This window comes from Artemia sp. Qi Xiang Cuo, chromosome 13, assembly GCF_049724085.1.
Source record: "Artemia sp. Qi Xiang Cuo chromosome 13, ASM4972408v1, whole genome shotgun sequence".
Classification (NCBI taxonomy): Eukaryota; Metazoa; Arthropoda; class Branchiopoda; order Anostraca; family Artemiidae; genus Artemia; species Artemia sp. Qi Xiang Cuo.
Genome location: NC_142806.1, coordinates 8,285,169 through 8,312,424, shown reverse-complemented (window position 1 = coordinate 8,312,424; position 27,256 = coordinate 8,285,169). Strand labels below are relative to the sequence as shown.

At 34.2% G+C, this 27,256-nt stretch overlaps 2 protein-coding genes across 4 annotated transcripts in view; both read left to right on the top strand.

Moving 5' to 3' along the window:
- The window catches only part of LOC148944902 (uncharacterized), a 64,066-nt gene extending 54,465 nt beyond the window's left edge, over positions 1-9,601 (top strand). The window contains exons 5-6 of the mRNA XM_089098891.1: positions 6,617-6,641; positions 9,417-9,601. Of these exons, the coding sequence (XP_088955017.1) occupies positions 6,617-6,641; positions 9,417-9,601 (210 nt within the window). The remainder of the gene's footprint in view (positions 1-6,616; positions 6,642-9,416) is intronic.
- The window catches only part of LOC148944901 (villin-1-like), a 109,668-nt gene continuing 89,089 nt past the window's right edge, over positions 6,678-27,256 (top strand). For all 3 annotated transcript variants that reach the window (XM_089099238.1, XM_089099240.1, XM_089099239.1), the window contains exons 1-3: positions 6,678-6,786; positions 12,250-12,327; positions 17,404-17,714. In XM_089099238.1, the coding sequence (XP_088955364.1) occupies positions 12,259-12,327; positions 17,404-17,714 (380 nt within the window). In that variant the 5' untranslated portion in view covers positions 6,678-6,786; positions 12,250-12,258. The remainder of the gene's footprint in view (positions 6,787-12,249; positions 12,328-17,403; positions 17,715-27,256) is intronic.

The following is a 27,256-nucleotide window of genomic DNA, read 5'->3' as shown; positions in this document are numbered from 1 at the left end:
TTGTTAAAAAAATTATTCACTCTGATACTTATATTTTGTCAATTTTATCCGAAATATCTGACAAAGGATGTTGATAATGAATTTATTCATTCTGAAATTTAGATTTTGTCAATGTTATCCGATGTATCTGCCAATGGACGTTGATAAAAAAAAAAATTTATTCACTCTAACGCTTAGAATTTGTCAATTTTATCCTATGTATCCGAGAAAAGGATGTTGATATAGAATTTAGTCACTGATACTTTGATTTTGTCAATTTTATCCGACTTATCCGATAAACGATGTTGTTAAAGTATATCTTCATTTTGAAATTTAGATTTTGTCAATTTTATTTGATGTATCTGAATAAAGGATGTTGATAAAAAAAAAATTATTCACTCTGACACATATATTTTATCAATTTTATTCGATGTATCTGGCAAAGGATGTTGATATAAAATTATTCACTCTGATGCTTGGATTTTGTCTATTTTATCCGACATATCCGACAAAGGATGTTGATAATGAATTTATTCATTCTGAAATTTAGATTTTTTCAATTTTATCCGATTTATCTCCCAAAGGATGTTAAAAAAAAAATTATTCACTCTAACACGTAAAATTTGTCAATTTTATCCTATGTATCCGAGAAAAGGATGCTGATATAGAATTTAGTAACTCTAATACTTAGATTTTGTCATTTTATCCGACATATCCGATAAAGGATGTTGTTAAAGCATTTATTCATTTTGAAATTTAGATTTTGTCAGTTTTATTTGATGTATCTGACAATGGATGTTTATAAAAAAATTTATTCACTCCGACACTTATATTTTGTCAATTTTATCCGACATATCCGACAAAGGATGTTGATAATAAATTTATTCATCCTCAAATTTAGATTTTGTCAATTTTATTTGATGTATCTGACAAAGGATGTTGATAAAAAAAAAATTTATTCACACCGACACTTAGATTCTGTCAATTTTATCCTATTTATCCGAGAAAAGGATGTTGATAAAAAATTTTAGTCACTCTGATACTTAGATTTTGTCAATTTCATCCGACATATCCGATAAAGGATGTTGTTGAAGCATTTATTCATTCTGAAATTTAGATTTTGTCAATTTTGTTTCATGTATCTGACAAAGGATGTTGTTAAAAAAAAAAATTATTCACTCTAACACTTATATTTTATCAATTTTATTCGATGTATCTGGCAAAGGATGTTGTAAAAAAAAATATTCACTCTGATAGTTACATTTTGACAATTTTATCCGACATATCCGATAAAGGATGTTGTTAAAGCATTTATTCGTTCTGAAGTTTATATTTTGTCAAAATCTAAATCAAAACTTATACAGTTTATTTGACACTTATATTTTATCAATTTTATTCGATGTATCTGGCAAAGGATGTTGATAATGAATTTATTCATTTGAAATTTAGATTCTGTCTTTTTTATCCTATGTATCCGAGAAAAGGATGTTGATAACGAATTTATTCAGTCTGAGACTTAACGAAAAATGGATTTAAGTTTCACCTATGAGCCAACGAATTGTATTTTCCATAATTTTCTTACAAAAGTCTAGAGTTTACGGTCGGAACTCATTCATAACTCATATTTTATGGAAATAGTTTTCAATCTTGATCCATAAATGTAGCTAGGTTTCAAAATTGAACGGGACAATTTAATTGTACATAATTTACTTTCAAAAAACAATAGTTTATGTTACTAAAACCTTATAAGCTCATTTTTTCCGGAAATAGTTTTATTTTTCGGTCCATAACTGGACTTAAGTTTCACATTTGAACCAGAGAATTGTATTTTCCATAATTTTCTTACAAAAAACTAGAATTTACGGTCAAAAACCCTCATTAGCTCAGATTTTACAGAAATAGTTATTTTTTTCGATCCAAAAATGGATTTAAGTTTCACATTTGAACCAGAGAATTGTATTTTCCATAATTTTCATACAAAAAACTAGAGTTTACAGTCAAAAACCCTTATTAGCTTAGATTTTACGGAAATAGTTTATTTTTCGATCCAAAAATGGACTAAAGTTTCTCATTTGAACCAGACAACTGTATTTTCCTTAATTTTCTTACAATAAACTAGATTTTACGGTCAAAAATCCTAATTAGCTCATATTTTACGGAAATAGTTTAATTTTTTGATCCATAAATGGACTTAAGTTTCAAATTTGAACCAGCGAATTGTATTTTCCATAATTTTCTTACAAAAAACTAGAGTTTACGTCAAAAAACCCCTTATTAGCTCAGATTTTACGGAAATAGTTTTATTTTTCGATCCATAAATGGAGTTAAGTTTCACATTTGAACCAGAGAATTGTATTTTCCATAATTTTATTACAGAAAACTAGAGTTTTCGGTCAAAAACCCTAATTAGCTCAAATTTTACTGAAATAGTTTTATTTTTCGATACATAAATTGACTTTATTTTCACATTTGAACCAGAGAATTATATTTTCCATAATTTTCTTACAAAAAACTAAAGTTTAGGGGCAAAAACCCTTATTAGCTCAGATTTTACAGAAATAGTTTTTTTTTTCGATCCAAAAATGGACTTAAGTTTCACATTTGAACCAGAGAATTGTATTTTTCATAATTTTCTTACAAAAAAAACTAGTTTACGGTCAAAAACCCTAATTAGCTCAGATTTTACGGAAATAGTTTTATTTTTCGATCCATAAATGGACTTAAGTTTCACATTTGAACCAGAGAATTGTATTTTCCATAATTTTCTTTCAAAAAAATAGAGTTTACGGTCAAAAAACCCCTTATTAGCTCAGATTTTACGGAAATAGTTTTATTTTTCGATTCATAAATGGACTTAAGTTTCACTTTTGAACCAGAGAATTGTATTTTCCATAATTTTCTTACAAAAAACTAGAGTTTACGGTCAAAAACCCTTATTAACTCAGATTTTACGGAAATAGTTTTATTTTTCGGTCCAAAAAAGGACTTAAGTTTTACAATTGAACCAGAGAATTGTATTTTCCATAATTTTCTTACAAAAAACTAGAGTTTACGGTCAAAAACCCTTATTAGCTCAGATTTTACAGAAATAGTTTTATTTTTCTATCAATATATGGACTTAAGTTTGACATTTGAACGAGAGAATTGTATTTTCCATAATTTGCTTACAAAAAACTAGAGTTTACGGTCTAAAACCCTAATTAGCTCAGATTTTACGAAAAGAGTTTTATTTTTCGATCCATAAATGGACTTAAGTTTCACATTTGAACCAGAGAATTGTATTTTCCATAATTTTCTTACAAAAAACTAGAGTTTACGGTCAAAAACCCTTATTAGCTCAGATTTTAAGGAAATAGTTTTATTTTTCGATCCAAAAATTGACTTGAGTTTCACTTTTGAAAAAGAGAATTGTATTTTCCATAATTTTCTTACAAATAACCAGAGTTTACGGGCAAAAACCTGTATTAGCTCGTATTTTAAAGAAATAGTTTAATTTTTGATCAAAAACTGGACTTAAGTTTCTCATTTTAACGAGAAAATTGTATTTCCATAATGTTCTTACAAAAAACTATAGTTTACTGTCAAAAACTCTAATTAGCTCAGATTTTACGGAAATAGTTTTATTTTTCGATCCATAAATAGACTTAAGTTTCACATTTGAACCAAAGAATTGTATTTTCCATAATTTTCTTGCAAAAAACTAGAGTTTACGGTCAAAAAACCCCTTATTAGCCCAGATTTTACGGAAATAGTTTTATTTTTCGATCCATAAACGGACTTAAGTTTCACATTTCAACCAGAGAATTGTATTTTCCATAATTTTCTTACAAAAAACTAGAGTTTACGGTCAAAAACCCTTACTAGCTCAAATTTTACAGAAATAGTTTTATTTTTCAATCCAAAAATGGACTTAAGTTTCATATTTGAACCAGAGAATTGTATTTACTATAATTTTCTTACAAAACACTAGAGTTTAAGGTAAAAAACTCTTATTAACTCAGATTTTACAGAAATAGTTTATTTTTCGATCCAAAAATGGAATTAAGTTTCACATTTGAAAGCTTCGATCGTAATGAATAATACTTGTTATCAGGAAAAATGTCAATTGCCAAAAAAAAAATAATAAATAAAAATAAAAAAATGGGGGGAGAGGGCCAAAAATAGTGAGGGCCGGGGGCACCCTTCGAGTTTGAGGATAGGGAACCTTTGGGTGGTTGTAATCTCTGTTGGTTGGGGTCATTGGTGCTTTTGATCCTTGATTGTTCATACTCAAATACACCTTGCTACTGGCTTTGCAAGGATTTCTAAGGTTTGTCCTGAATTTTTGAATTAAAATTATTTTCCTGCCATCTACATATCTCTGAGTATCAACTTTTCAGCATACTTTAGTGTTGGACCCTAATTTAAACTGACAACACTCTTCAAACAAAACTTGTGTATTATACAGAACACGTCGGAGAGGTAGAGCTAGGTTAACTCCCAATGTCATTGTATCAGCGTTAACCATTTTCATAGATTGATGTTCTCTCAAATTTATAACAAATTGCCTGAGTTAACAACCCCGAGGGGTTACCTTAACTGATAATCAGTTTAACCCTTTTTTTCTTTTTTTTCCACCTTCATACAATCCAATTCGCAAATCCCTTACCCCTTTTTGCCAATGTCAATCAAAAAATTCTGATTGTAGTATCCAATTTTTTAATAACAAACTACTCTCGAGTTACACTCCAATCCGCAAATCCCTTACCCTTTTTTGCAAATGTCAATCAAACAATTCTCATTGTAGCATCCAATTTTTTAATAACAAACTACTCTCGAGTTAAGGCAATCTTCCAAAAAATCGAAAAAACCAGTCGCTTTTTTGCAATGTACACGTGTTACTGTAGTGTATCAGGTGTAAATTTATATATTTTAAAAACATGCTTGGTCACTTTATACCTTGCAAGCTTTTTGCAATGTCCTTGTGATACTGTAGTGCCTAAGGAATGTGTTTTCTTGCAGCGTTCTTATATAATTCCATGTGCAATTGATATCAATAGCAAAAAAAAAAAAAAAAAAAAAAAAACAGTCTAATTCTCTTATACAACCTTGGCTATACTTTCAAAACATGTTTTTAATCACGTGTAGAGGTCCCAATAACATTGGAAGGAACGTAACCTACCCAAATTCCATAGATACATGCTCTGGAAATGTTTTTCCTATGTGTGTAAGCAAATAGCATGGTAATTCCTATATGTGTAAGCAAAATGGTTCTTAGTACTCTACTACTATCACCCATGGGTAAAACAGAAAAACAAAAAACAAATACAGACGAATCCATGATCAGGCAAATAGCGCAAGATTCCATTTTTTTGTATATTAGATCTTGAAACCTTTATAGTAGGGTTGTCTGATGGGCTGAATCTGATGGTCTGATTTTCATTAAGGTTGCTTGACTTTTGTGGGATCTTTCTCCCCATAAACAAAAATTGGGCAAATTTTCTCAGGCTCATGACTTTTGATGGTTAGCATTAAACTTAATGAACTTTATATGTTTGGAATCAACATAAGAGATCCATTCTTTTGTTACAGCCTATCTTTGTTATCAAAATTCTATTCTTTATACTTTCGGTTACTATTGAGTCGAGTCCCTCCTTACTCACAGTTCTCTTAGAACGCTGCTTCTGAAAGTAACGCTAAAGCTTTGATAGAGGGCGTCTGTTATGTTGCATAGGCCGGGAAACGGTTATTTTTGTTCATTTCATGGTTGAATTTCGCTCTTTATTTCTATCGGAATAACTTGTGTTGTGTTAGGACATTAGTAAATAAAAGTCATCTTTCAAAGTACCGTATTTACAGTAAAAAGTGGCTTTCCGATTTATTATAGTGAGGTCTTAAATAACCGGTCTCTTTCATGTAGCCTATAGTCTTAAAACTCCTACTAAAATGCAGTATGAGAATTTCTTCCAAAAAGAAAACTAGTGAGCATAGTTTTATTTCATAATTTATTTTTATTTTTTATTATTATTATTATTTATTTATTTTTTTATTTATGATTTTTTATTTCATAGTTTTATTTCTCTAAAATCTTCAGTAAGCTATGTTACGAATTACAAGGATCGCTTTGTACATTTTGGAGTCTCCATTGAAATTTTCCCGTCACATAGGGCACATTTTGTTATTTCATCTTCTTCCTATAAGTTTTAGGTAATTTTCTCGTACGGAACCAATTTATAATTTAGATTGAATGCGAATGTCAGGATAGTCCTGTGTTTATTTTCCTTTTTTTTTGTCGAAGATACAGACAATCAGCCAAGTCCAGAGCTGCCGCCATCAGCGGGAAAAATCGTCGTAAGCTAAAAAAAGGATTTTGACCATGTTTCTGGGGGTTTTGAAGAAAAGTTATCCAATCCGCTGGATGTTTTGACCTGCTTTAAATATTATTTCCGAACTCGGTGAAAAATCATGGGTGGTGGCCACTTTAACCATGTTTTCCTTCTTTGAAGCACGTCCAATGACAGAGGGGTAGCAAAGCCGCAAAGCTAAAGGAAAAAGAGAGAAAAATCGCTTTCAAAAATCGCTTCCAAAAATGAACGATAAATGAGATCATAATGTCATTATCATTATCTATTTCAATTAATTTGTATTTGATTCCTAGTTCCATGGCTTCCTGGCGTGGGAAGGTGAAAAGATGATAGTTGATAAGATAAGAAAACCTTTGTTCTCATTTTTTTGTTTGCTGTAGTCCTCCAGTCTCGTGATAGTCAGTATTCAGTCATAGACAAATCATTTTTTCGTGTCTTTGTTCGGATACTTGAGTAGAAAAAGGTAACCACTTTTCCCTTTTTAAATTTTTTTATTCTAAGACAATAATCAATTTGATAAAGAACTCTTTATTCTCACCAACTCTCAGGTCTCAACTCTAAGCCCTAATTATTCCTACATAGTATCTTACATGGGTACACTTTCCTAGAACTGATTTGTTCAACAGTTTTGTCGATTTTTTCTTCTTTTTTTCTGGGGGGAGGGGGTATTCATTGTGTGAAAGTCAATTCTACTTGGTTGAGTTGTGTAAATACTGTATTTATTTTATATGGAAGGATAATAAAAGGGCTCAAATTTTAAGAAAGTTAAAAATTTGAGCAAAAACTGTTACACAGAATGTAGTGTAATCTTTTTCCGAAAAAACAAAAAAAAAACAAAAAAAGATAAATGTAATTTTCAATCAGTGAACGCACCCGGAAGACAAATCAAATATTTTGCTGGTAAAGACTGCCGCTAAGCCGTCCTCAGTGCAAAAGAACAAACTGTCCTTTTGAAGTAACCTATACAAAAACAAAAGAATGACTAAAGGAAAACTAACCACGTATTAAAGACTATTCAAAAATCTAACTGGACATGAATGTTTATCCTTGGCGATTAAGACAGACACTTTACTTATTTGATTTCTTCTAGGGGGGGGGGCACTCTCGGAAATCACGGGGGGTGGCGCATTACTATGTGTGGCGGAAATTTACCAAGCGTGAGGGAAGTGTGCCAGCCGTGATGGAAACTTTGGCAAGCGTGGCGAACCTGTGGCAAGCGTGGAAGAACCGGGCGGCGCAGAATGGTTTCCCCTCGGGTTTGTTTAGGTCAAATTTTGATTTTTTTTTCTCAAATGAGAAGGAATGTTAGTTGGATCTCGTTTCATTAAATTATCCCAAATGATAATAAAAAATCCCCTGTATCTCTGTTTAAAGCGAGTACTTTATATATGTATTTTTTCTATTGCAGTTGCTCTCCCTATAAGATTGTGGATAACCTTTACTGAAGAAACTAAGTTTACCTTTTCAAAAGAAACTAAATGATCTGGTTACTGAAAAGTTTGAAGAGCTAACGCAGAATCAAAAACGTCATTTATACCCCCGAGACTTTAGAGATTTTGCTATTGGAAGGTTCGTTCGTGCAGCCTTTCTCCCTACTGTTTACGGGTGCTGCCAATGTAAAGTATATATTCCTGTGCTTCAATCTCATTGAAGCACAGGAATATCTACTCAACTACCTAAAAAAGGATCTTTTTTGTCTTTCCCGGAATTGAAAAAAAAACCTTTAACTTTGAGTTCAGTTTTGAAGGAAATGGAAAGATTTTTTCCGTAAATTTTCCCGAATTTGTCACTGAGTCTAGGAATTCGGTCTTGTCCTAAGTCATGCATAGCCAGTGTGGTCTCGGAGCGTATTTAAATCTTTTCTTGTGACCTTTTGCACCCTATTCGAGGGCGTTCTGCTTTTTATTTGGATTCCCTTAAACCTTTTCTTATTGGTTATAGCAGAGGTCACTTGGATTGTATATCTTGGGAAACTTCTATACAAATTTTTGAGAGCATATTTCGCTGTGTCTTAAAGCACATATAAGATGATTAGAATGGACAATGTCTTCCTTTTTTCGATTATTATCCTTATAAGCGGATGTAAGACGATTTGAAGAGGTTACCCCATCCTTGTTTTTCTGAACCATTATTGACTTGTTTGCGGGTATTGCTTCAATACTAATATGGTGATGGTCGAACTAAGTAGGACGATGCTCTACTTCAATGTCGAAGGGACCAATTGCCTTTGTCACGGTATTGACCAAAGATCGATTATATTTTTCAGTGCTATTTTACATTCAACACACAATCACAGCCATTACTCCAATCACGACTGGGTTTTAAGGCAATGTTTTAGGCATGATACCATCTTCAAACATTACCTACCGATTTTCAACTTTTAGCATCGACAGTAGGATCAAACGACATAGGTTGTATGCTTATTGTTCATACACTGTCGTTGAAACGCGTACCTACAACTATTCTTTAACAATTACATCTATCCAGAAACCAACCAGAAATCATCCAGAAACCAGATACCAGAAAACGTCATTTGATATACTGTTTTTCAAACGAGTACCTACAGCTATTCTTTAACAATTTCATCTATCCAGAAACCATCCCGAACCAGAAACCAGAAAGCACTGTTTGATACACTATCCTTCAAACGAGTACCTATAACTATTCTTTAACAATTCCATCTATCCAGAAACCATAGAGAAACCAGAAACCATCCGGAAACCAGAAAACATCATTTGATATACTATCGTTCAAATGAGTATCTACAGCTATTCTTTAACAATTTCATCTATCCAGAAACCATCCCGAACCAGTAACCAGAAAGCACTGTTTGATACACTATCCTTCAAACGAGTACCTATAACTATTCTTTAACAATTCCATCTATTCAGAAACCATAGAGAAACCAGAAACCATCCGGAAACCAGAAAACATCATTTGATATACTATCGTTCAAATGAGTATCTACAGCTATTCTTTAACAATTTCATCTATCCAGAAACCATCCCGAACCAGAAACCAGAAAGCACTGTTTGATACACTATCCTTCAAACGAGTACCTATAACTATTCTTTAACAATTCCATCTATTCAGAAACCATAGAGAAACCAGAAACCATCCAGAAACCAGAAAACATCATTTCATATACTATTGTTCAAATGAGTATCTACAGCTATTCTTTAACAATTTCATCTATCCAGAAACCATCCCGAACCAGTAACCAGAAAACACTGTTTGATACACTATCGTTCAAACGAGTACCTATAACTATTCTTTAACAATTCCATCTATCCAGAAACCATAGAGAAACCATCCAGAAACCAGAAAACATCATTAGATACACTGTCGTTCAAACGAGTATCTACAACTATTCTTTAACAATTCCTTCTATCCAGAAACCATCCCGAACTAGAAACCAGAAAACATTGTTTGATACACATTCGTTCAGACTAGTATCTACAACTATTCTTTGGCAATTCCATTTATCCAGAAACCATAGAACCAGAAACCATCCAGAAACCAGAAAACATCGTTAGATACACTATCATTCAAAAGAGTACCTACAACTATTCTATGATAATTCCTCGAGAAACCATCTGTGCTACCTACCTGAAAGTTTCGAAGCACTCACGTCTCAGACACACTCTTGACAAAAACTGTGATTATAAGCTCTTCGTTCAATATACCTTATTGCAATTAATCCCAATTACTTCTTGAATTACATTTGAATTACTTCAAACATATCACTATGTTTGATTGGACGTCGTTAAGACAACAAAACTAATTTTCCGCGAGCAGTTTGAAAATTGGAAGGAATCGTCAAAGTCTAGGGTTACGTCTTTCTCTTTATATAGGTATGTGTTGTTCCTGAATACCCAAAATTATAGATGAAACAAAAAAAATTATTAGATCTTGAAGAAAGGTTCTAACAGAAAGATTTTAATTTATAATGATAGATAAAGGCACCAAGAATTTTCTATCTAGAAAACAGATTTAAATCCAAAATAGGATCAGATTTTAGATCCAACAACGAAATTCACTTATTTACCGATTGACATAGTTGATATTGGTGTTTTCTGCGGCAACATTTCAAATTGTTGGAGAATATTACTAATAACTGTTAGTAACAATTTTCCTTTAGAGCGCGGAAACTTAATTGCTAGAGAATAGATCCAACAACAAAATTCACTTATTTACCGATTGACATAGTTGATATTGGTATTTTCTGCGGCAACATTTCAAAGTGTTGGAGAATATTACTAATGACTGTTAGTAACAATTGTCTTTTAGAGCGCAGAAACTTAATTGCTAGAGAATAGATCCAACAACAAAATTCACTTATTTACCGATTGACATAGTTGATATTGGTATTTTCTGCCGCAACATTTCAAAGTGTTGGAGGATATTATTAATGACTGTTAGTAACAATTGTCTTTTAGAGCGCAGAAACTTAATTGCTAGAGAATTGTTACTATAAATGGGCCTCTACCATCTAATTTCTACCTATTCTTGACAATCTGAAAATTTATTGGTATTGCTGTGTCACTTTCAAGAAGTTGGAAAACATGGCAACCATTTGAGAAAACATATCACGACATTGACCAAAGTAAATTCTGAAGAGAAAAAACTACCCCTTAAAAACTCTCGTTTACCATGATAATACCAAAATAATTTGATTCTTTTTCTAGTGTGTATTATGCTGTAAAATATAACACAAACCCTTAAAAATTCCATTCGATAGTACCATAGTCTCTTAATACTCGTATGAAGCTAGGCATTAAAAATACGATCCTCATAAAACTTTCTAGACAATGCAATCTGATAAGAGGCAGATGGATTACTAAATCATTTCCTTTGAATGATCTTTTTGCATTTGCAGTCTGCTAACTGCATTAATTATACATAAAAAGAACCACATGCTCCACAAATTTTTTAACACCACGAGAGAAATCCATTTTGGTGTTCAGCATGGTTATGACCAGGGATACTACCAGAAAATTGATCTCTCCAAAACAACTTCCTTTGAAGGATTTTAGAAAAGGGGTGAGATCTGGATGGGAACTAGACCATCTTGATAAGCCGTGGAAGTTCAACCCCTCTGTCAAAAAAGTAACGACATTCCCTTTTAGAAGAATAGTTAGGAGTGTGAGTCACTTTGTCGTTTTTCCCCTGGGTTTTGTCGTATCAAATTTTTGATCTTAAAAATTAAGTTGAATGAAATTTCGAGATCTAGTGGCCAAGGTAAGTAATACAAAAGTTTGTAACATAAAACGACAAATTTGGCCAAGACTTAGGGTCATAATGCCATTGTGTGAAAAGTTTCAGGTATTTTGAAGTAAAGAATGTCAATTTTGCCCAGATAGGGCTAAGATGCCATTGGGTTAAAATTTAGACTTAGTTAATGATTCTACTCCCGAAAAGCCATATTAAAGATCTCCCAGATGGTGGATCAAGATAAACTGTCTGTATTTACTGGGGTCTAATGAATTTTCAGTAAATGGCAAGTTAAATTTACTATGAAGAGTAAAGAGAGGCTGTTAAGAGAGGAGTTAAGAGAGGCTGCATCCTCATCATATATTGCTTAACATCTGTTCGTCAAATTCAACTCTTCACTTTTGAAAAAAAGAAAAAAAAATATCTTTACAGTTTAGCAAAATTAGAGAAATGATTTTAAGACCACACTAAACTTGTAATTTGTAAATACATTTAATTTGATACCATGGGAACCTACTAATTCTTACGGTAAAAAAAAAAATATCTAAATCAATGAAACAGCTAATTATTCGGAATAATTGCCAAAACTTCTTTTATTTAGAGGGGCAAAAATTTGAGCTGAAAAACTCACAGACATGCTAGTTCAGGAAATATTTAAATTTGTCATTAGAAATTATACGTTACTTACGTTTTTAATGTTTTGTCCTTTCAGGCTTCAAAAATGGCAGTTGACCCCGCGTTTTCGGCTATAAAACCAAATCAAACCTGCTTCCATGTCTGGCGCATCGAGGTAAAGTTTTTTTTTGGTTTTAGTTTAACGTTTGTTTCTGTCTGAAGAATATGCTGGGTTTTCCATGATTCACTATACTCGTAACAGCCTCTTTCTTATGGGGTTACTTTAGGAACCTCTTAATTGGTTAAATAAGGGGTATAGGGATCCAATACCTTAGGAAGCTTATGCATGAGTTGCAAAGAGAAACATCATATCCTTCTGTTAATGGCGTATCCAGGGTTTTTGTTCGGGGGTGGGGGGAGGGGTATTGTATTAGTTTTTTATACAATCAGAAAAAATCATCAAAAATTGCTTTATATGAATTTTGTCAAGTTTGTACGATTCGGACAAATTTAGGATGGGGGGGGGTTCAAACCCGAAAACCCTTCATAGATACGGCCTTGCCTCCTCCCCTAAGTAGATTCAATTTTTCTGGAAAACATCTAGCAAATCGCCCTCCCTTTTACAAAGGGCCAACGCTTCGAACCTACCGTCTTTAGTAATAATGCTACCTAGGTAAGCGAAGCTGTCCACTTTATCAGGCAGCTTGTCTATATTATTCTCCAAGAAATAAAGCATTCTTATTAATTAACTTTCATTGCCAATTAAGACGGGCCTTTAAGGAAGAAATTTTGCCTAAATCTTTGTTCGGCCTCATTTGACTCTTCGAAATAACGGAAAAGCATGGGAAACTGGTAATAGGTGCGTTGAGACTGAGACTGGTTTGAGATTTGTATGTGTTTGATAGGGACTAAAAGCTATTAGTGCCACTAACAGTGCAGAATTAGCCAGGTGAATAATAAAAATTCAAAGGGCTGTTAACTTAACCTAAACTGTAAAAAGTGTCCATGTACCTTATATTTAGTGCCGTTAAATCATTCAGATTGGACATCCTCTCATTATTCTGATTTCAACATGCTATAGCATGTCTGCCATTTGCAAAATATACAGTCAACGTGGTTACAGTTAAGAATCAACTGTTAAGTCACTTTATAAGAAAAAGGTAATAAAATTATGTCGCTATCGCAATTTTATATATTTAAATCCATTATTTATATCCGACTAAAATATTTTAAAGTGGTTTCTGACGAATCCAAAAGTAAGGAACTCTCAAATCTGATAGGAAGTGAGTCGCAGACACGACTCACAGCAACAACCAAAAATATTCACTGACATGCACACATTACAGCTATTCTAGGAACGGTCAAATGAGCATCGAAGTCCTGCCGGTAAGATTTTCAAATTGAAAAAAATGAGGTTGAAACTGTTGACTATGCTCTGGCGGTACATCTTTTTAACTTCCCCAGCCATTGTAATCAACCTGAAGAGGCTTCTCCAACCTGAAGAGGCTTCTCCGAGCCGAAGAGGCTAATGAGAAAAATCTTGCACAATGAGCCAGAGTGACGCATTCCCATCTATTTATTTACTATTAAAATAAAACTGTGGTACGGCGAAGAAGAAATCTCAGAATAATTATCCAATACGGGATGCTTCAATATTGATTCTGTAACATTGAATATATAAAGTTGAAACTGTTTATTCTGCTCTATCGGAGCATTCTTTTAACTTATTCAGTATTATTTTCAGGCTCAGCAGGCTTTTGTAGTTTCTATTAATATTAAATACCGTAACAGAAAGAAGTTTAATTTTAAGCGAAAGTAAAGAACAGCATTAAACTTGAATGAACAGAAATGAGTCTCCTCCTTAATGCATGCTATTTACGCTAAGGTGTTTTAGTACTATGCTGAAATCATTTACAAGTGCAGCAAGTGCAGTCAATGGGTAATTGCAAATGTATATTTACCGATTAACTTTTGAAACATTTGGACTAAAAATATCACTTTTTATAGCAAACAAAATACCGAGTTCTTCCATTTCTTCCAAATACTAAGCTCATCATAAGCAGAACAATGGTGCTGCCTATGCAAAGAGCGATATCGCTTCAAATTTTTATTTATTTATTTATTCTTTTTCTTACCAGGTTACTTCGTATGAAATGAGCGGTCTTAGAAACTTCGAAGGTAGCACATTCGATTCTGAACTTGAACAGCAAGAGTAGAAAGTAATTAGTGTCCAGCCCCCGTGCTGTTTTAGCTACACCCCCCCCCCCATTAACCTCCAGATATATCTGATGAAAATTTCAAATAGCCAGTTTGTTCAAATTACTTGAAAGGTCCAATAAATATGACTCCGGGGATGACACAACCCCCCTGGGGTCCATGTAACTCTGTGGATAAACATGTAACCCTGAAGCAAGGGTTGCAAACTATGCAAGTTGCCCTTTGTTTACATTTGGGTTTTCTTACTGCGAAAGAGGGCATGTTTTAAATTGGGTGTCCGAAAAGGCCAAGGACATTCAGCTGAAACTTTAAAGGAATGTTCAGGAAGATTTTGAGCTAAATCAAAATAGACTTTGCACATCCAGGTTGTCAAAAAAACGTATTTGGAATATATATGGAACAGCTAAGGGTATTAAGTTAAAATTCTCAGGGAATGTCAACGGAGATGGAGAACCATATCATGATACGCAATGAGAATGCAGGTTTTCAAAGGGAGCGTATTCGCAATGGCTCAGAAACTGCTAAGGATTGAAGCTGAAACCTTCAATGGATATTGAGGGGGAACATAGAACTAAATCAATAGACTCTGTGTGCTTCCAGGTCGTCATCATAGTTTATCTGTGACGTCTCAGAAACGGCGAAGGGTATTAAGTTGAAACTTTCAGGGCATGTTGAATTGGATGTTTAAATACATCAAAAGATCTTGTGGGCATCCAGACTGCCAAAAGAGCATATCTACAATATCCCAGGAACGGCCAGGGTATTACGTTTACACTTTCAGTCAATGTTGAGAGGCATGTTGAACTAAATCAAAGGACATTAACTGCATCCAGGTTTTAAAATTAGCATACCAGCAATACCTCTAGAACTGCTAAGGTTATTAAGTTTGAACTGTTAGGGGATGTTGAAGGAGCTACTAACACAAACAGGAGTAGGGCTAAGCTCCCTAAGCCCTCTAGTCTCCTAATAAGTATAAGTGTAAGTCTCCCTAAGCCCTCTAGACGCCATGGCGTCATGTTTCTTATGCTGAAAACGAAATATATTTTAAACATTTTCTTTCCGCCATGTTAATAAATTTTAAATTGCTGAGATCTCCGAGAATTATTGTTGTCTCTGGAAACTTTTGTGTTCGAGAAACTTTTGATTGTTCTCTGGCAGGACATATTTTTAAGCTTCTCCGCGGAGAATCTTCAGCTTCAAGAGGCTTGCCATTTCTAATGATAAATATATGCTGATAAAAGTTAGGTTAGGTTAGATTAGATTAAGTTAGGTTAAATTTGGTTATAAATATCAGAAATGGGTTAAAAACCTAAGCTAACCTAACCAAAGCTAACCTCACCTAACCAGACCTAATCTAAACCGACCTAATCTAACCAAACCTAACCTGTCATCATCGAACCTTGCATTAAATGCATATATATATATATATATATATATATATATATATATATATATATATATATATATATATATATATATATATATATATATATATATATATATATATATATATATATATATATATATATATACTATATATATATATATATATGTTAACTATAAAAAACAAGTTTTTTTAACTGAAAGTAAGGAGCAACATTTAAAACTTAAAACGAACAGAAGTTATTCCGTATATGAAAGGGGCTGTCCCCTCCTCAACGCCTCGCTCTTTACGCTAAAGTTTTTTATTTTTTTAAAAAATAAAGTTGTAAGACAGAGTCAAACTTTATCGTTTGACTTTAGTGTTTAGGCAAATTTTCTAAGGCGCGTAACTTTTGATGGGTAAGACTAAACTTGATGAAACATATATATATATATATATATATATATATATATATATATATATATATATATATATATATATATATATATATATATATATATATATATATATATATATATATATATATATATATATATATATATATATATATATATATATATATATATATATATATATATATATAATATCAAAATGTATATGTATGACGTTGAACATATAACATTGTTAAATTGTTATAATATAAACCGTTGATTCTGCTCTAGCAGAACATCTTTCTAACTTCTCCTGCCATTTTATTCCTTATGTTTAGGTTTCTGTCACTATTAGTGATAAAGCTCTTGCACAATAAACAAAAGAGGCGATAGAATGGAAATGTCTTATTTTTTCGGATTTGGCAATAAATTAAGATCAGGGGAACCTATATACTAATTTAATATTATGATAATTTTTAGTAAAATGATCCAATTGATAAAATAATTCAGTCCAAATAAAAAAATGAAAAAACCGGGGAAAAAAAAAAACCCAGGAACTCATAGATAAATCATTTAAGAGCTGAAATCTGTATCTCCATAAAGTAATAAAAAATTAGGGGAAAAGTGTATTGTTGTGCCACCATTTTAAATTATCGTCATTAAGGGGGGGGGATCTCTTGTAGTCCTCCTTTGCCGGGGACACTTTCCGCTTCCCGAATTGAGTCTGAAAAAGTATTCCAGACCACCGGACCCGAGTGCCTTGCCACATGGCTAGAACAAACCGTACTTCTTGGCTCACTTACCAGGTCTCCAGCATTTCTCGTAGCATATCCATGATAAAATGAGTTAAAACGAAAAAAAAATACTAAAAACATCAGGCGCTAAACCATTCAAACTCTGAAACACAAAAATACCCATCTGAAAATATCTAGTCTGACCTACATTCAAAATCCTAAGTTTCCTGAAAATCAACTCTGTACTTAAAACTCCTGTATCATACTTACCAATTAATCTCACTGATTTATTTTGCTGAATTTGTACTCGTTTAAAATTGCATGTAAAATTACTAGCCCAAATCATACATCCATAATTTATATACGGCGCAATCAAAGAATGGTATTTTCATTTGACCTTTAAAAAGCCCATTTTTGCTCGTTTTTCTTTCTTTATGATGTTAAGTAAAATTTGTCTGGAGAGTGGTTTTTTTACCTTTAACTTTTCTTATATTTTTCCAAAAATTTAGTTAATTTCCTAGCTCATAACTTCTTTTTTTTTACAGAGCATGGCTCTTGTACCATACCCTAAAGAAGAGTACGGGAAATTTTACAATGGAGATTCCTACCTTCTATACAGTGCATCTGAAAGGGGTCAACAGGCGGGTCCAAATGTTTCTGTCAAAGAAGCTAAAGGAGCTCTTGAACAGTTTGTTCATTTTTGGCTTGGATCAGAAACATCTCAAGATGAGGCCGGTGTTGCCGCAATCAAGGCTGTGGAGTTAGACGACTTCTTGGGTGGATCACCAGTGCAGATGAGGGAAACTGAGGGCAATGAATCAGCTCGGTTCATGGGCTATTTTAGAGAGTCTTTGAGGTAGGTAAAGCAATGGCGCAATTAAGTTTTTCACCAACAAGTATGGGCAACTTATAAGATTCGAAACTTGTGTTAGTTTTGAAAAGAAAATTCACCATTGCAATCTAGCGTTTGGTGACTTTGTTTTACCCGATCTAATGCATACTTGTCTTTTCGGCTACTTTCAAATGCAGGAGAGGGTGGAAAAGCAGAATTATGTCCTCAGTAGTAATATAGTTAAGTTAACTAACCTGCTTAACCTACCAGGTTTTTCCCACGCTAACCTAGGCCTATTCTGTGCAGACTGGATTTTTTACTCAAGATGATTCATAATGTTAATAACTCTAATTAATCTTGTCAAATATCCAATTTCTTTTGAATATTTTTGCGTTTTTAGTAAAGGCGCTACACACAGTGGCACTAGGAAACCTGTCTCTTATAACTTCCCAATTCTCTTTGGTTTTCACTCGCAGAGCAAAGGCGCTAGTTTATCAGACATGTTTGCTGAAATTCTGAAAATACAATCACTGTTCCGCCCACCCGGATGGTTTTGAAAGCTATTTTAAAAGGCTGATATTTTAGGGGAAAAGTAATAACATTAGCAACCAGTTCTAGCCAAAGAAAATTGGCACACATGAAAATTTGCACAAAAAGCATGTTTTATTTCCAAAATAGTTAAAGGCGTGTCTTAGGTGTATTTGTTTAATGAAGTTTCTTATCCTCTGTAGACGGGATTGGTCTATTGATTTTTCTCCCGTGTCCCCCTTCCTCAGCTAAGAGACTGGGGTATAGTGGGGGAAACTTTCACATACCTCATCTGGGTCACAACTTCTTATCATAGACAATAGGCTACTCTGAATGGATATGGCTAAGTTTGTCCTGAAAAATTGTTCAATCTCTTTCCAGTTTTGTAAATTGTGACAATATTAAACAAACCAGCTATTGAATTAATGTATAACATGCTGAAGATTTTTATCGATAACGAAAAATATAGAAACATATGTAAAATTAATTGGGTGTTTAAAATATAGTTTCAGCTTATTGATTTGTTTCTATGGAAGGACAAATTTTGCACTAAAGCCCATAAAAAAATTTCCTGAGGGTTATCGTACTATGATCATGGGTGTAACGAAAAAAAAAAAAAAAAAAAAAAAAAACCGGCTACAAAGGTAAAATTACCGATTTATTAATCCCCTTTCCCGAGTGTTGTATTATGAGACAGGACCTACCTATCTTTTTCCCCTTTGTAAAAGACTTTTTGGTAGCCTTCCCTCACAGTGTCAACGTACCTACTAATATTATCCTCAATCCGCTCAGAAGCTGCTAGCTTCTGAGCGTTTTGAGGAGGTAACACTCGCTTCCCAAAAGAGAAGAGAGTGTGCTATCGGCGACAAGGGTCACTTGATCCCCAGAATTGGTAGGTTCTAGGCGTTTACCCCCCCCCCCCCCCGGCGATTACACCCCCCCCCCCCCGTGCTCTCGAATTTTACACAGCGTAAACTTGAGTGAGTGGCGCATAATACACAAGTACCAAAATTCGTTCCCTCTACGGAAAGAAAAAACTCAAATCAAATAAAGAAAAAACTCAAATAAAATTCCCAAATTTGGAAAGCCTTAATTTCCACGGAGGGGGGGGTATTTTCTGCGGGGTCATTTTCCGGGGGGTAAATGCCTAGAACAGGCTCTAGGCGTTTACCCCCCCCCCCCCGGCGATTACCTCCGGGAAATACCCCACCCCCGTAAAATACCCCCCCCCCCGCGGAAAATTCCCCCTGCGGAAAATACACCCCTGAAAATACCCCCCCCCGGAAATTACCCCCTCGTGGAAATTAAGGCTTTCCAAATTTGAGCATTTTATTTGAGCATTTTATTTTTTTATATCTGTAGGGGGAACGAATTTTGGTACTTGTGTATTATGCACCACTCACTCCAGTTTATGCTGTGTAAAAATCGAGAACACGCCAGTTTTTTTGTTACTTTATAAATAAATTTAGACTATAGTTTTGCATATTAGGGGGGGGGGGGTAAAGTATAGCGGTGCTGCATGCAAAATGTGTTTGGTAAAATTATTCTGCATATTAAATAGATAGATAGAGAAGTTTATTTTAAAGCCAAATATACGGCCATGAACATAGTAAAATGACGCAAATGAAAGGCACAAATAATATAAACTTTGATCATCGATCATTATAAAACACTTAAATGAAACACTACATTAACCTAATAATAGTACTTAATACTTGGAAAAACGGTCATTGAAACAAAAACCCTTAACACTTGGAAAAAAACACTAAAATGAAACATTATATTTACTTTGTATTGGGATTTTTTTTTTTTTTTTTTTTTTTTTTTTTTTTTTTTTAGTTAGTTAATAAAATTTCCAGATACCTCGCTATTCTTCTGTGATATTTTAGTGGCCATACCTAGAAGGAATTATTTTCTGACTTCAAACTGTCCAAATACTTTACCCCCCCCCCCTTATGTGCAAATATATAGCCCAAATTATTTATACCCCCTCTATTCTATCACTTGTTTATTTTCCTTTACTTTATTTTCTGCGGGGGGTATTTTCCGCGGGGGATAGTTTCTGCGGTGGGTATTTTCCTCGAGGGGGTATGTTTGTTGTTTTTTTGGGGGGGGGGTATTTTCCGGAGGGGGGTTAAACGCCGGCCACCGAATTGGTACCAATAAGAGATCTTTTTTCTATCACCTTGTATTGCTCCTCAAGGGATATTTTGTTGCAGCATGGTTGGCCCTTCATATGTCCAAGAGAATTAACTTCCAAGACTTGATATTGGCAGCCATTATTGGCTTCACTCCATCTAATCACTGCAGCGCATTCCACAAAATACCCTGCCTCATGCTTAGACACTAGACAGGACGACCAATGCTTTGATGATGACTAGAATTAGTAGTAGAGCTCTATTTGTGCCTACTACTGTCACGGGCGCTATGTAAAGGCTATCACCACATCCTGGTAGGTGTCTTAGTCTACGGTAACAGTCATCGGCTAGTTACCTTCATGGGTTCGATTCCCACCTACCGTCGTTCTTTAAAAGTATTTTTCCTTTATTATGTGGTTTTGTGCTAGTATTTGTGACTGTTATTCATGAGCATCATAGATGCCGAGTTTAGAGAAGACTGGTAGACAGGAGTCATCTCCTAAAGATTTTTTAAGGGTTCAGGTGCCTGCGAGACCTGCGACCTGCACCAAAAGGCCTGCCTGCGAGACGCCGAGTTTAGAGAAGACTGGTAGACAGGAGTCATCTCCTAAAGATTTCTTAAGGGTTCAGGCGCCTGCGAGACCTGCGACCTGCACTACGACCTGCACCAAAAGACCTGCCTGCGGTGCCTGCGAGACGCCGAGTTTTAGAGAAGACTGGCAGACAGGAGTCATCTCCTAAAGATTTCTTAAGGGTTCAGGTGCCTGCGAGACCTGCTGTGTGGTGTCCAATCGGTCACATTCAAACAACCTAACTAACTTCAACCTCAAAATGTATTACTTTACAGGCTCTTTAAAAAATAATTATCACCTTACCTCTTCACTGGCTACGGTGATTGTACTCACTAGACTGGTATGGTAATCGGTACTTGTCTATTATATAAAACAGACTCGAGAAGTGAAGTTTGGTGACAATAAAATATGATGAAAATAGAATAGTTCATTAGCAAAATTATGAAGGTCATTTGTGAATTATTAAATTGGGAGCTTCGGCGTCGGCTGACCGTCTCAAAGACAAAGAAAAGTTCATTATTAACGCGCTTCTTGACCTAGTTCATTTTAGTTCATTATTAACACGATTCTTGAGGACACCGTTAGTTTGCTTTGACTAGTGATAGAATATAGTGTCTCATCCTGGATGTTCAAATATAATAGACTTTTACTTAGCCTGCAAATATAATCACATCTTTTACTTAGCCTGCTATGAGCAATGAAATAATCATACCTCTGTACTGGCTGTCGTCGTTATACTGGGCTCGCTAGGCTTTGACATGATGAGCAAATCTATTATTTCTTACGCTATGCACAGAATAATTATCATTATCATACATTACCTATGGACTGGCTATGAGTAGAGTCCTAGGTTCCATTTTTCGGCCTTTACGTTCCTTGGCAGCTTTCCAAGGTAGATTACCAGACTGGTTATTGCTATTGATATCAATTGCACATGGAATTATCACATGCACATTTTTTTTTAAAGTTGGCAAGATATAATGTGGTCTAACATGTTTTGAGAGTATGATTCCAGACAACATTGGCATGCGTCTTATCGGGGTTAAGAAAACAAAGGATGGAAATGTGTGATTCAATACACCTTGACAAAATAATTTTTTTGGCAATTGGCATTTTTTTTTACTGATAAAGAAAAAGGGTTTAGCATTTGTGAATACTTCAATATGTACTGTATAATACACAAGTGATGTTTTGACAGTGTTGTCAATTTAAAATAGTTTAACGTTATACTATACGAAGAAGTAAAACGAAATTTTTGTGTTAAATAAGTAGTTCGTGTATCTTTTACATGAGCTTTACGGTGGTTAAGTGCCTGTAGTGAGTTAGTCCATGTGGTTTTTCTTTAATGGTTGCCATTTAAAAACGAATTTTTTGTTTTAAATTAGAAGTTCGTGTATCTTTTACTAGAGTTTTACGATCTATGACAGAATCAGTTGCCAAATTACAATTTGTTTTTATTTACTTAGTGCCCATTAAAAACGAAATTTTTGTTTCAAATAAGTAGTTCTTGTATCTTTTAAAAGAGCTTGACGGGGTTTGAGAGACTCGGTTGCCTGATTCCATGTGGTTTTTCTTTACTTAGTGCCCATTAAAAACAAAATTTTTGTGTTAAATAAGTAGTTCTTGTATCTTTTAAAAGAGCTTTACGTGATTTGAAAGACTCTCTTTCCTGTTTCAGTTTTTTTTTAATTTAAATGGTGACAAATAAAAACAAGTTAGTTTTGCAAAATAATTATATCTTGTATCTTTTAAAAGAGATTTAAGGGGTTTGAGAGACTCGGTTGCCTGATTCCGTGTGGTTTTTCTTTACTTAGTGCTCATTAAAAACGAAATTTTAGTGTTAAATAAGCAGTTCTTGTATCTTTTAAAAGAGCTATTTGGAGTTTGAGAGACTCTGTTGCCTGATTCCGTGTGGTTTTTCTTTACTTGGTGCCCATTAAAAACGAAATTTTTGTCTTAAATAAGTAGTTTTTTTATATTTTAAAAGAGATTTAAGGGGTTTGAGAGACTCGGTTGCCTGATTCCGTGTGGTTTTTCTTTACTTGATGTCCGTTAAAAACAAAATTTTTGTGTTAAATAAGTAGTTCTTGTATCTTTTAAAAGAGCTTTACGAGGTTTGAGAGACTCTGTTGCCTGATTCCGTCTGTTTTGTCTTTACTTGGTGCCCATTAAAAACGAAATTTTTGTGTTAAATAAGTAGTTCTTGTATCTTTTAACAGCTCATTAGTTTATAAGACGGATCGTGAAAATCCCAAGGTTTTGTGTACCAAGAATGGACCGGAAACAACTTCAACCGTGCCCAGCCCCCGCGATCCGAAATTAAATTATAAAAAAGTTTCTTCAACTGAAAGTAAGGAGTAACATCTAAACTTAAACGGGCAGAAATAGAGGCTGTTTCCAAAGATTTGGGATTCATAAATTTTAATGTTGTCAGTCAAAAGCTATAAGCTTGAGAAAATTGCCTGATTATCGAAAAATGGAGAAACATCCCTCCACAAGTCGACAGGAATGGGATTGTCGTGAGGGGGGTCTTTTCCATGGAAGAGGGGAAGGGTATTTTTACGTGAAAACAACTTCAACCGTGCCCAGCTCCCCGCGATTAGAAATTAAATTATAAAAAAGTTTCTTCAACTGAAAGTAAGGAGCAACATCAAAACTTAAACGGGCAGAAATAGAGGCTTTTTCCAAAGATTTAGGATTCATTAACTTTAGTGTTGCCAGTCAAAAGCTATGAGTTTAAGAAAATTGCCTGATTATCGAAAAATGAAGAAACACCGTCCAAAAGTCGTCAGGAATGGGATTGTCTTGAGGGGGGAATTTTCCATGGAAGAGGTGGAGGGTATTTTTACGTGAAAACAACTTCAACCGTGCCCAGCCCCCCGCGATCAGAAATTAAATTATAAAAAAGCTTCTTCAACTGAAAGTAAGGAGCAACATCAAAACTTAAACGGGCAGAAATAGACGCTTTTTCCAAAGATTTAGGATTCTTTAACTTTAATGTTGCCAGACAAAAGCTTTAAGTCTGAAAAAATTCCTTGATTATCGGAAAATGGAGGGACTCCCTCCAAAAGTTGACCGGACAGGGATTGTCTGGAGACGGGATGTTTACATGGAAGAGGGAGAGGGTATTTTTACGTGAAAAAAACTTCAAAAGTGCCCAGCCCCCGCATATTTAACATGAAATGGCTGAAAAGTGTTTTTGGGGAGATGGGTATTAGTCTCTCATAGATGTTTGTTTTCTGAAATCTATAAAAATATAATATGTCCATACCATCTGAGAGAATAAGGGTTTTAACCGTAAACTCTAGTTTTTTTTTTGTAAGAGAACTATAGTGGATAAAATGCTCTGGTTCAGGTTTGAAACACCAGTCTTTTCTTCGGATTAGAAAATAAAACTGTATCCTTAAAATCTGAACTAATAATTCAATATTTTCTTTTCTTAAAAACAAACTTTTTTTAAACTTCGAAATTTTTCAACTTTATTTATTTTTTAGAGTAAGCTAGCATATCGAACGTTCGTTTTTCAAGCAGACTGTTTTTCGAGCCAAAAATAGACTAAAGTTTCAGATTTGAACCAGAGAATTGGATTTTCCATAATTTTTTTATTAAAAACTAGATTTTACAGCCATAAACCCTTATTAGCTCAGATTTTATAGAAATAGTTTTATTTATCAATCAGAAAATACGCTAGACTTTTGTATTTGAACCAGAACATTGTATTTTCCATAATTTTACTCCAAGTAACTGGATTTTACTACCAAAAGCCCGTGTTAGCTCAGATTTTATAGAAATACATTTATTTTTCGATCCAAAAATAGACTAAAGTTTCAGATTTGAACAAGAGAATTGTATTTTCCACATTTTTCTTACATCTTTGGAAATGGTTAACGATAACAAACATGTTTTCGACCAGATGGGTTTTTGAAAGCCCATTCAGCATGGTGTGCGCTATTTTTTTTATCAAAACTTAAACGGGCAGAAATAGAGGCTGTTTCCAAAGATTTAGAATTCATTAACTTTAGTGTTGTCATTCAAAACTTATGAGCTTGATAAAATTGTCTGATTATCGAAAAATGGGGAAACACCCTCCAAACGTCGACAGGAAGGGTATTGACTTGAGGGGGGGGGGAATTTTCCAGGGACGTAGGGACGGGTATTTTTACATGAAAACAACTTCAACTGAGTCCCACAATCAGAAATTAAATTATAAAAAAGTTTCTTCAACTGAAAGTAAGGAGCAACATCAAAACTTAAACGGGCGGAAATAGAGGTTGTTTCCAAAATTTAGGATTGATTAACTTTAGTGTTGCCTGTCAAAAGCTATGAACTTGAGAAAATTGTCTGATTATCGAAAAATGGGGAAACACCCTCCAAAAGTCGACAGGAATGGTATTGTCTTGAGGGGGGAATTTTCCACGGAAGATGGGAAGGGTATTTTTACATGAAAACAACTTCAACCATGGCCCGCAATCAGAAATTAAATTATAAAAAAAGTTTCTTCAACTGAAAGTAAGGAGCAACATCAAAACTTAAACGGTCAGAAATAGAGGCTGTTTCCAAAGATTTAGAATTCATTAACTTTATTTTTGTCAGTCAAAAGCTATGAGCTTGAGAAAATTGCCTTATTATCGAAAAATGGGCAAACCCCCTCCAAAAGTCGACAGGAATGGTATTGTCTTGAGGGGGAGGGGGGAATTTTCCATGGAAGAGGGGAAGAGTATTTTTACATGAAAACAACTTCAACCGTGGCCCCCAATCAGGAATTAAATTATAAAAAAGTTTCTTCAACTGAAAGTAAGGAGCAACATCAAAACTTAAACGGGCAGAAATAGAGGCTGTTTCCAAAGATTTAGGATTCACAAAGTCGTCACTTTATGTGTGCGTCGTCTCTGTGTGTGTGTGTGTCCTCTCTGTGCATGTGTCGTTGCTATGTGTGTGTCGGCTGTCTGTGTGTGTGCGTTTGCGTGTGTGTTTCTGAGGGTCGTCTCTGTGTATGTGTCGTATCTGTGCGTGTGTCCTTGCTGTATTTGTGTCGTCTCTGTGTGTGTGTGTGTGTATCAGCATAAATTCATAGCGATAAATTCGCACACACATAGCGAGGACACATGCACAGAGACGGCACACACACAGAGATGACACACACACACACACAGAGAGAGAGACGACACACACATAGCGACGACACATGCACAGATCACACAAACTCTAGTTTTTGGCCGTAAACTCTAGTTTTTTGTAAGAAAATTATGGAAAATACAATTCTCTGGTTCAATTCTGAAACTTTAGTCTATTTTCAGATTAAAAAATAAAACTCTTTCTATAAAATACGAGCCAAAAAGGGTTTTTGGCAGTAAACTCTAGTTTTTTGTAAGAAAACTTCCGAAGATACAATTATCTGGCTTAAATGTGAAACTTTTGTCTATTTTTTGGCATAAAGAATAGTCTGCTTGAAAAACGATCGTTCTATATGCTAGCGTACTCTAAAAGTGATGAATACATAACAATGTAAAGCATGATATATTTTTAATGAAATAATGTCATATAGAATATTAATACAAAAAATATATATTATTTTACATTATTAATATCAATGAACAACTTTGGACAATTTGAATCTGTTCCATAAAATGGTTCACCATGTTCTCTCTTGATACTATAGCTATTGTCTTCACTTAGTTCGTAATCAATAGAATAATCATTATTCCATTTTGAATCATACACAATTTTTACTGGTGTGTCATCGACAGGCTCAATATCTTTTTCGTCTTTGGTATTATTTGATTCATTGACTGTTTGGATCAATGCCAGTAACGTTTGCTGGTGCTTTTTTTTCATCGTTTTATCCTTATATTCCGTAGTGATATTTTCTGACAATGCCTTTTTGTTTTTCTGGCAATTTAACTGTCTATTAACACATTATTTTTACACAGGTAACAGATATGGTTTACGATATTAGTAGCAGAGTAGGCCTTTCATTTATTAGCCTTCCGTTGAATGCTAATACCCGAAAGCTGATGATTGGACGTATCCGTAGGTAATGTGTTACCTGCAGCAGTAGCAAGGAGTTGTCCTCTATCATCAACAATTGTTTTTAAGTTAGCATTCTCTTTGAGTGTAATCATCTCTGGAAATGATAATTTTACAAATCCAGCTTTTTTATAAAAGAAATTCATAGAAGCCCCAGAGAAATCTAAACTCTCACTGTCATGAAAATGCAAGCATATGCTTCCAATAGTACCACCACTTGTATTTGTTTCATAGTTCGTTTTCTTCTCCTTGTCAGCATTCAATGCTACAACAACCTTGTTATTTGAACACACTCTATTAA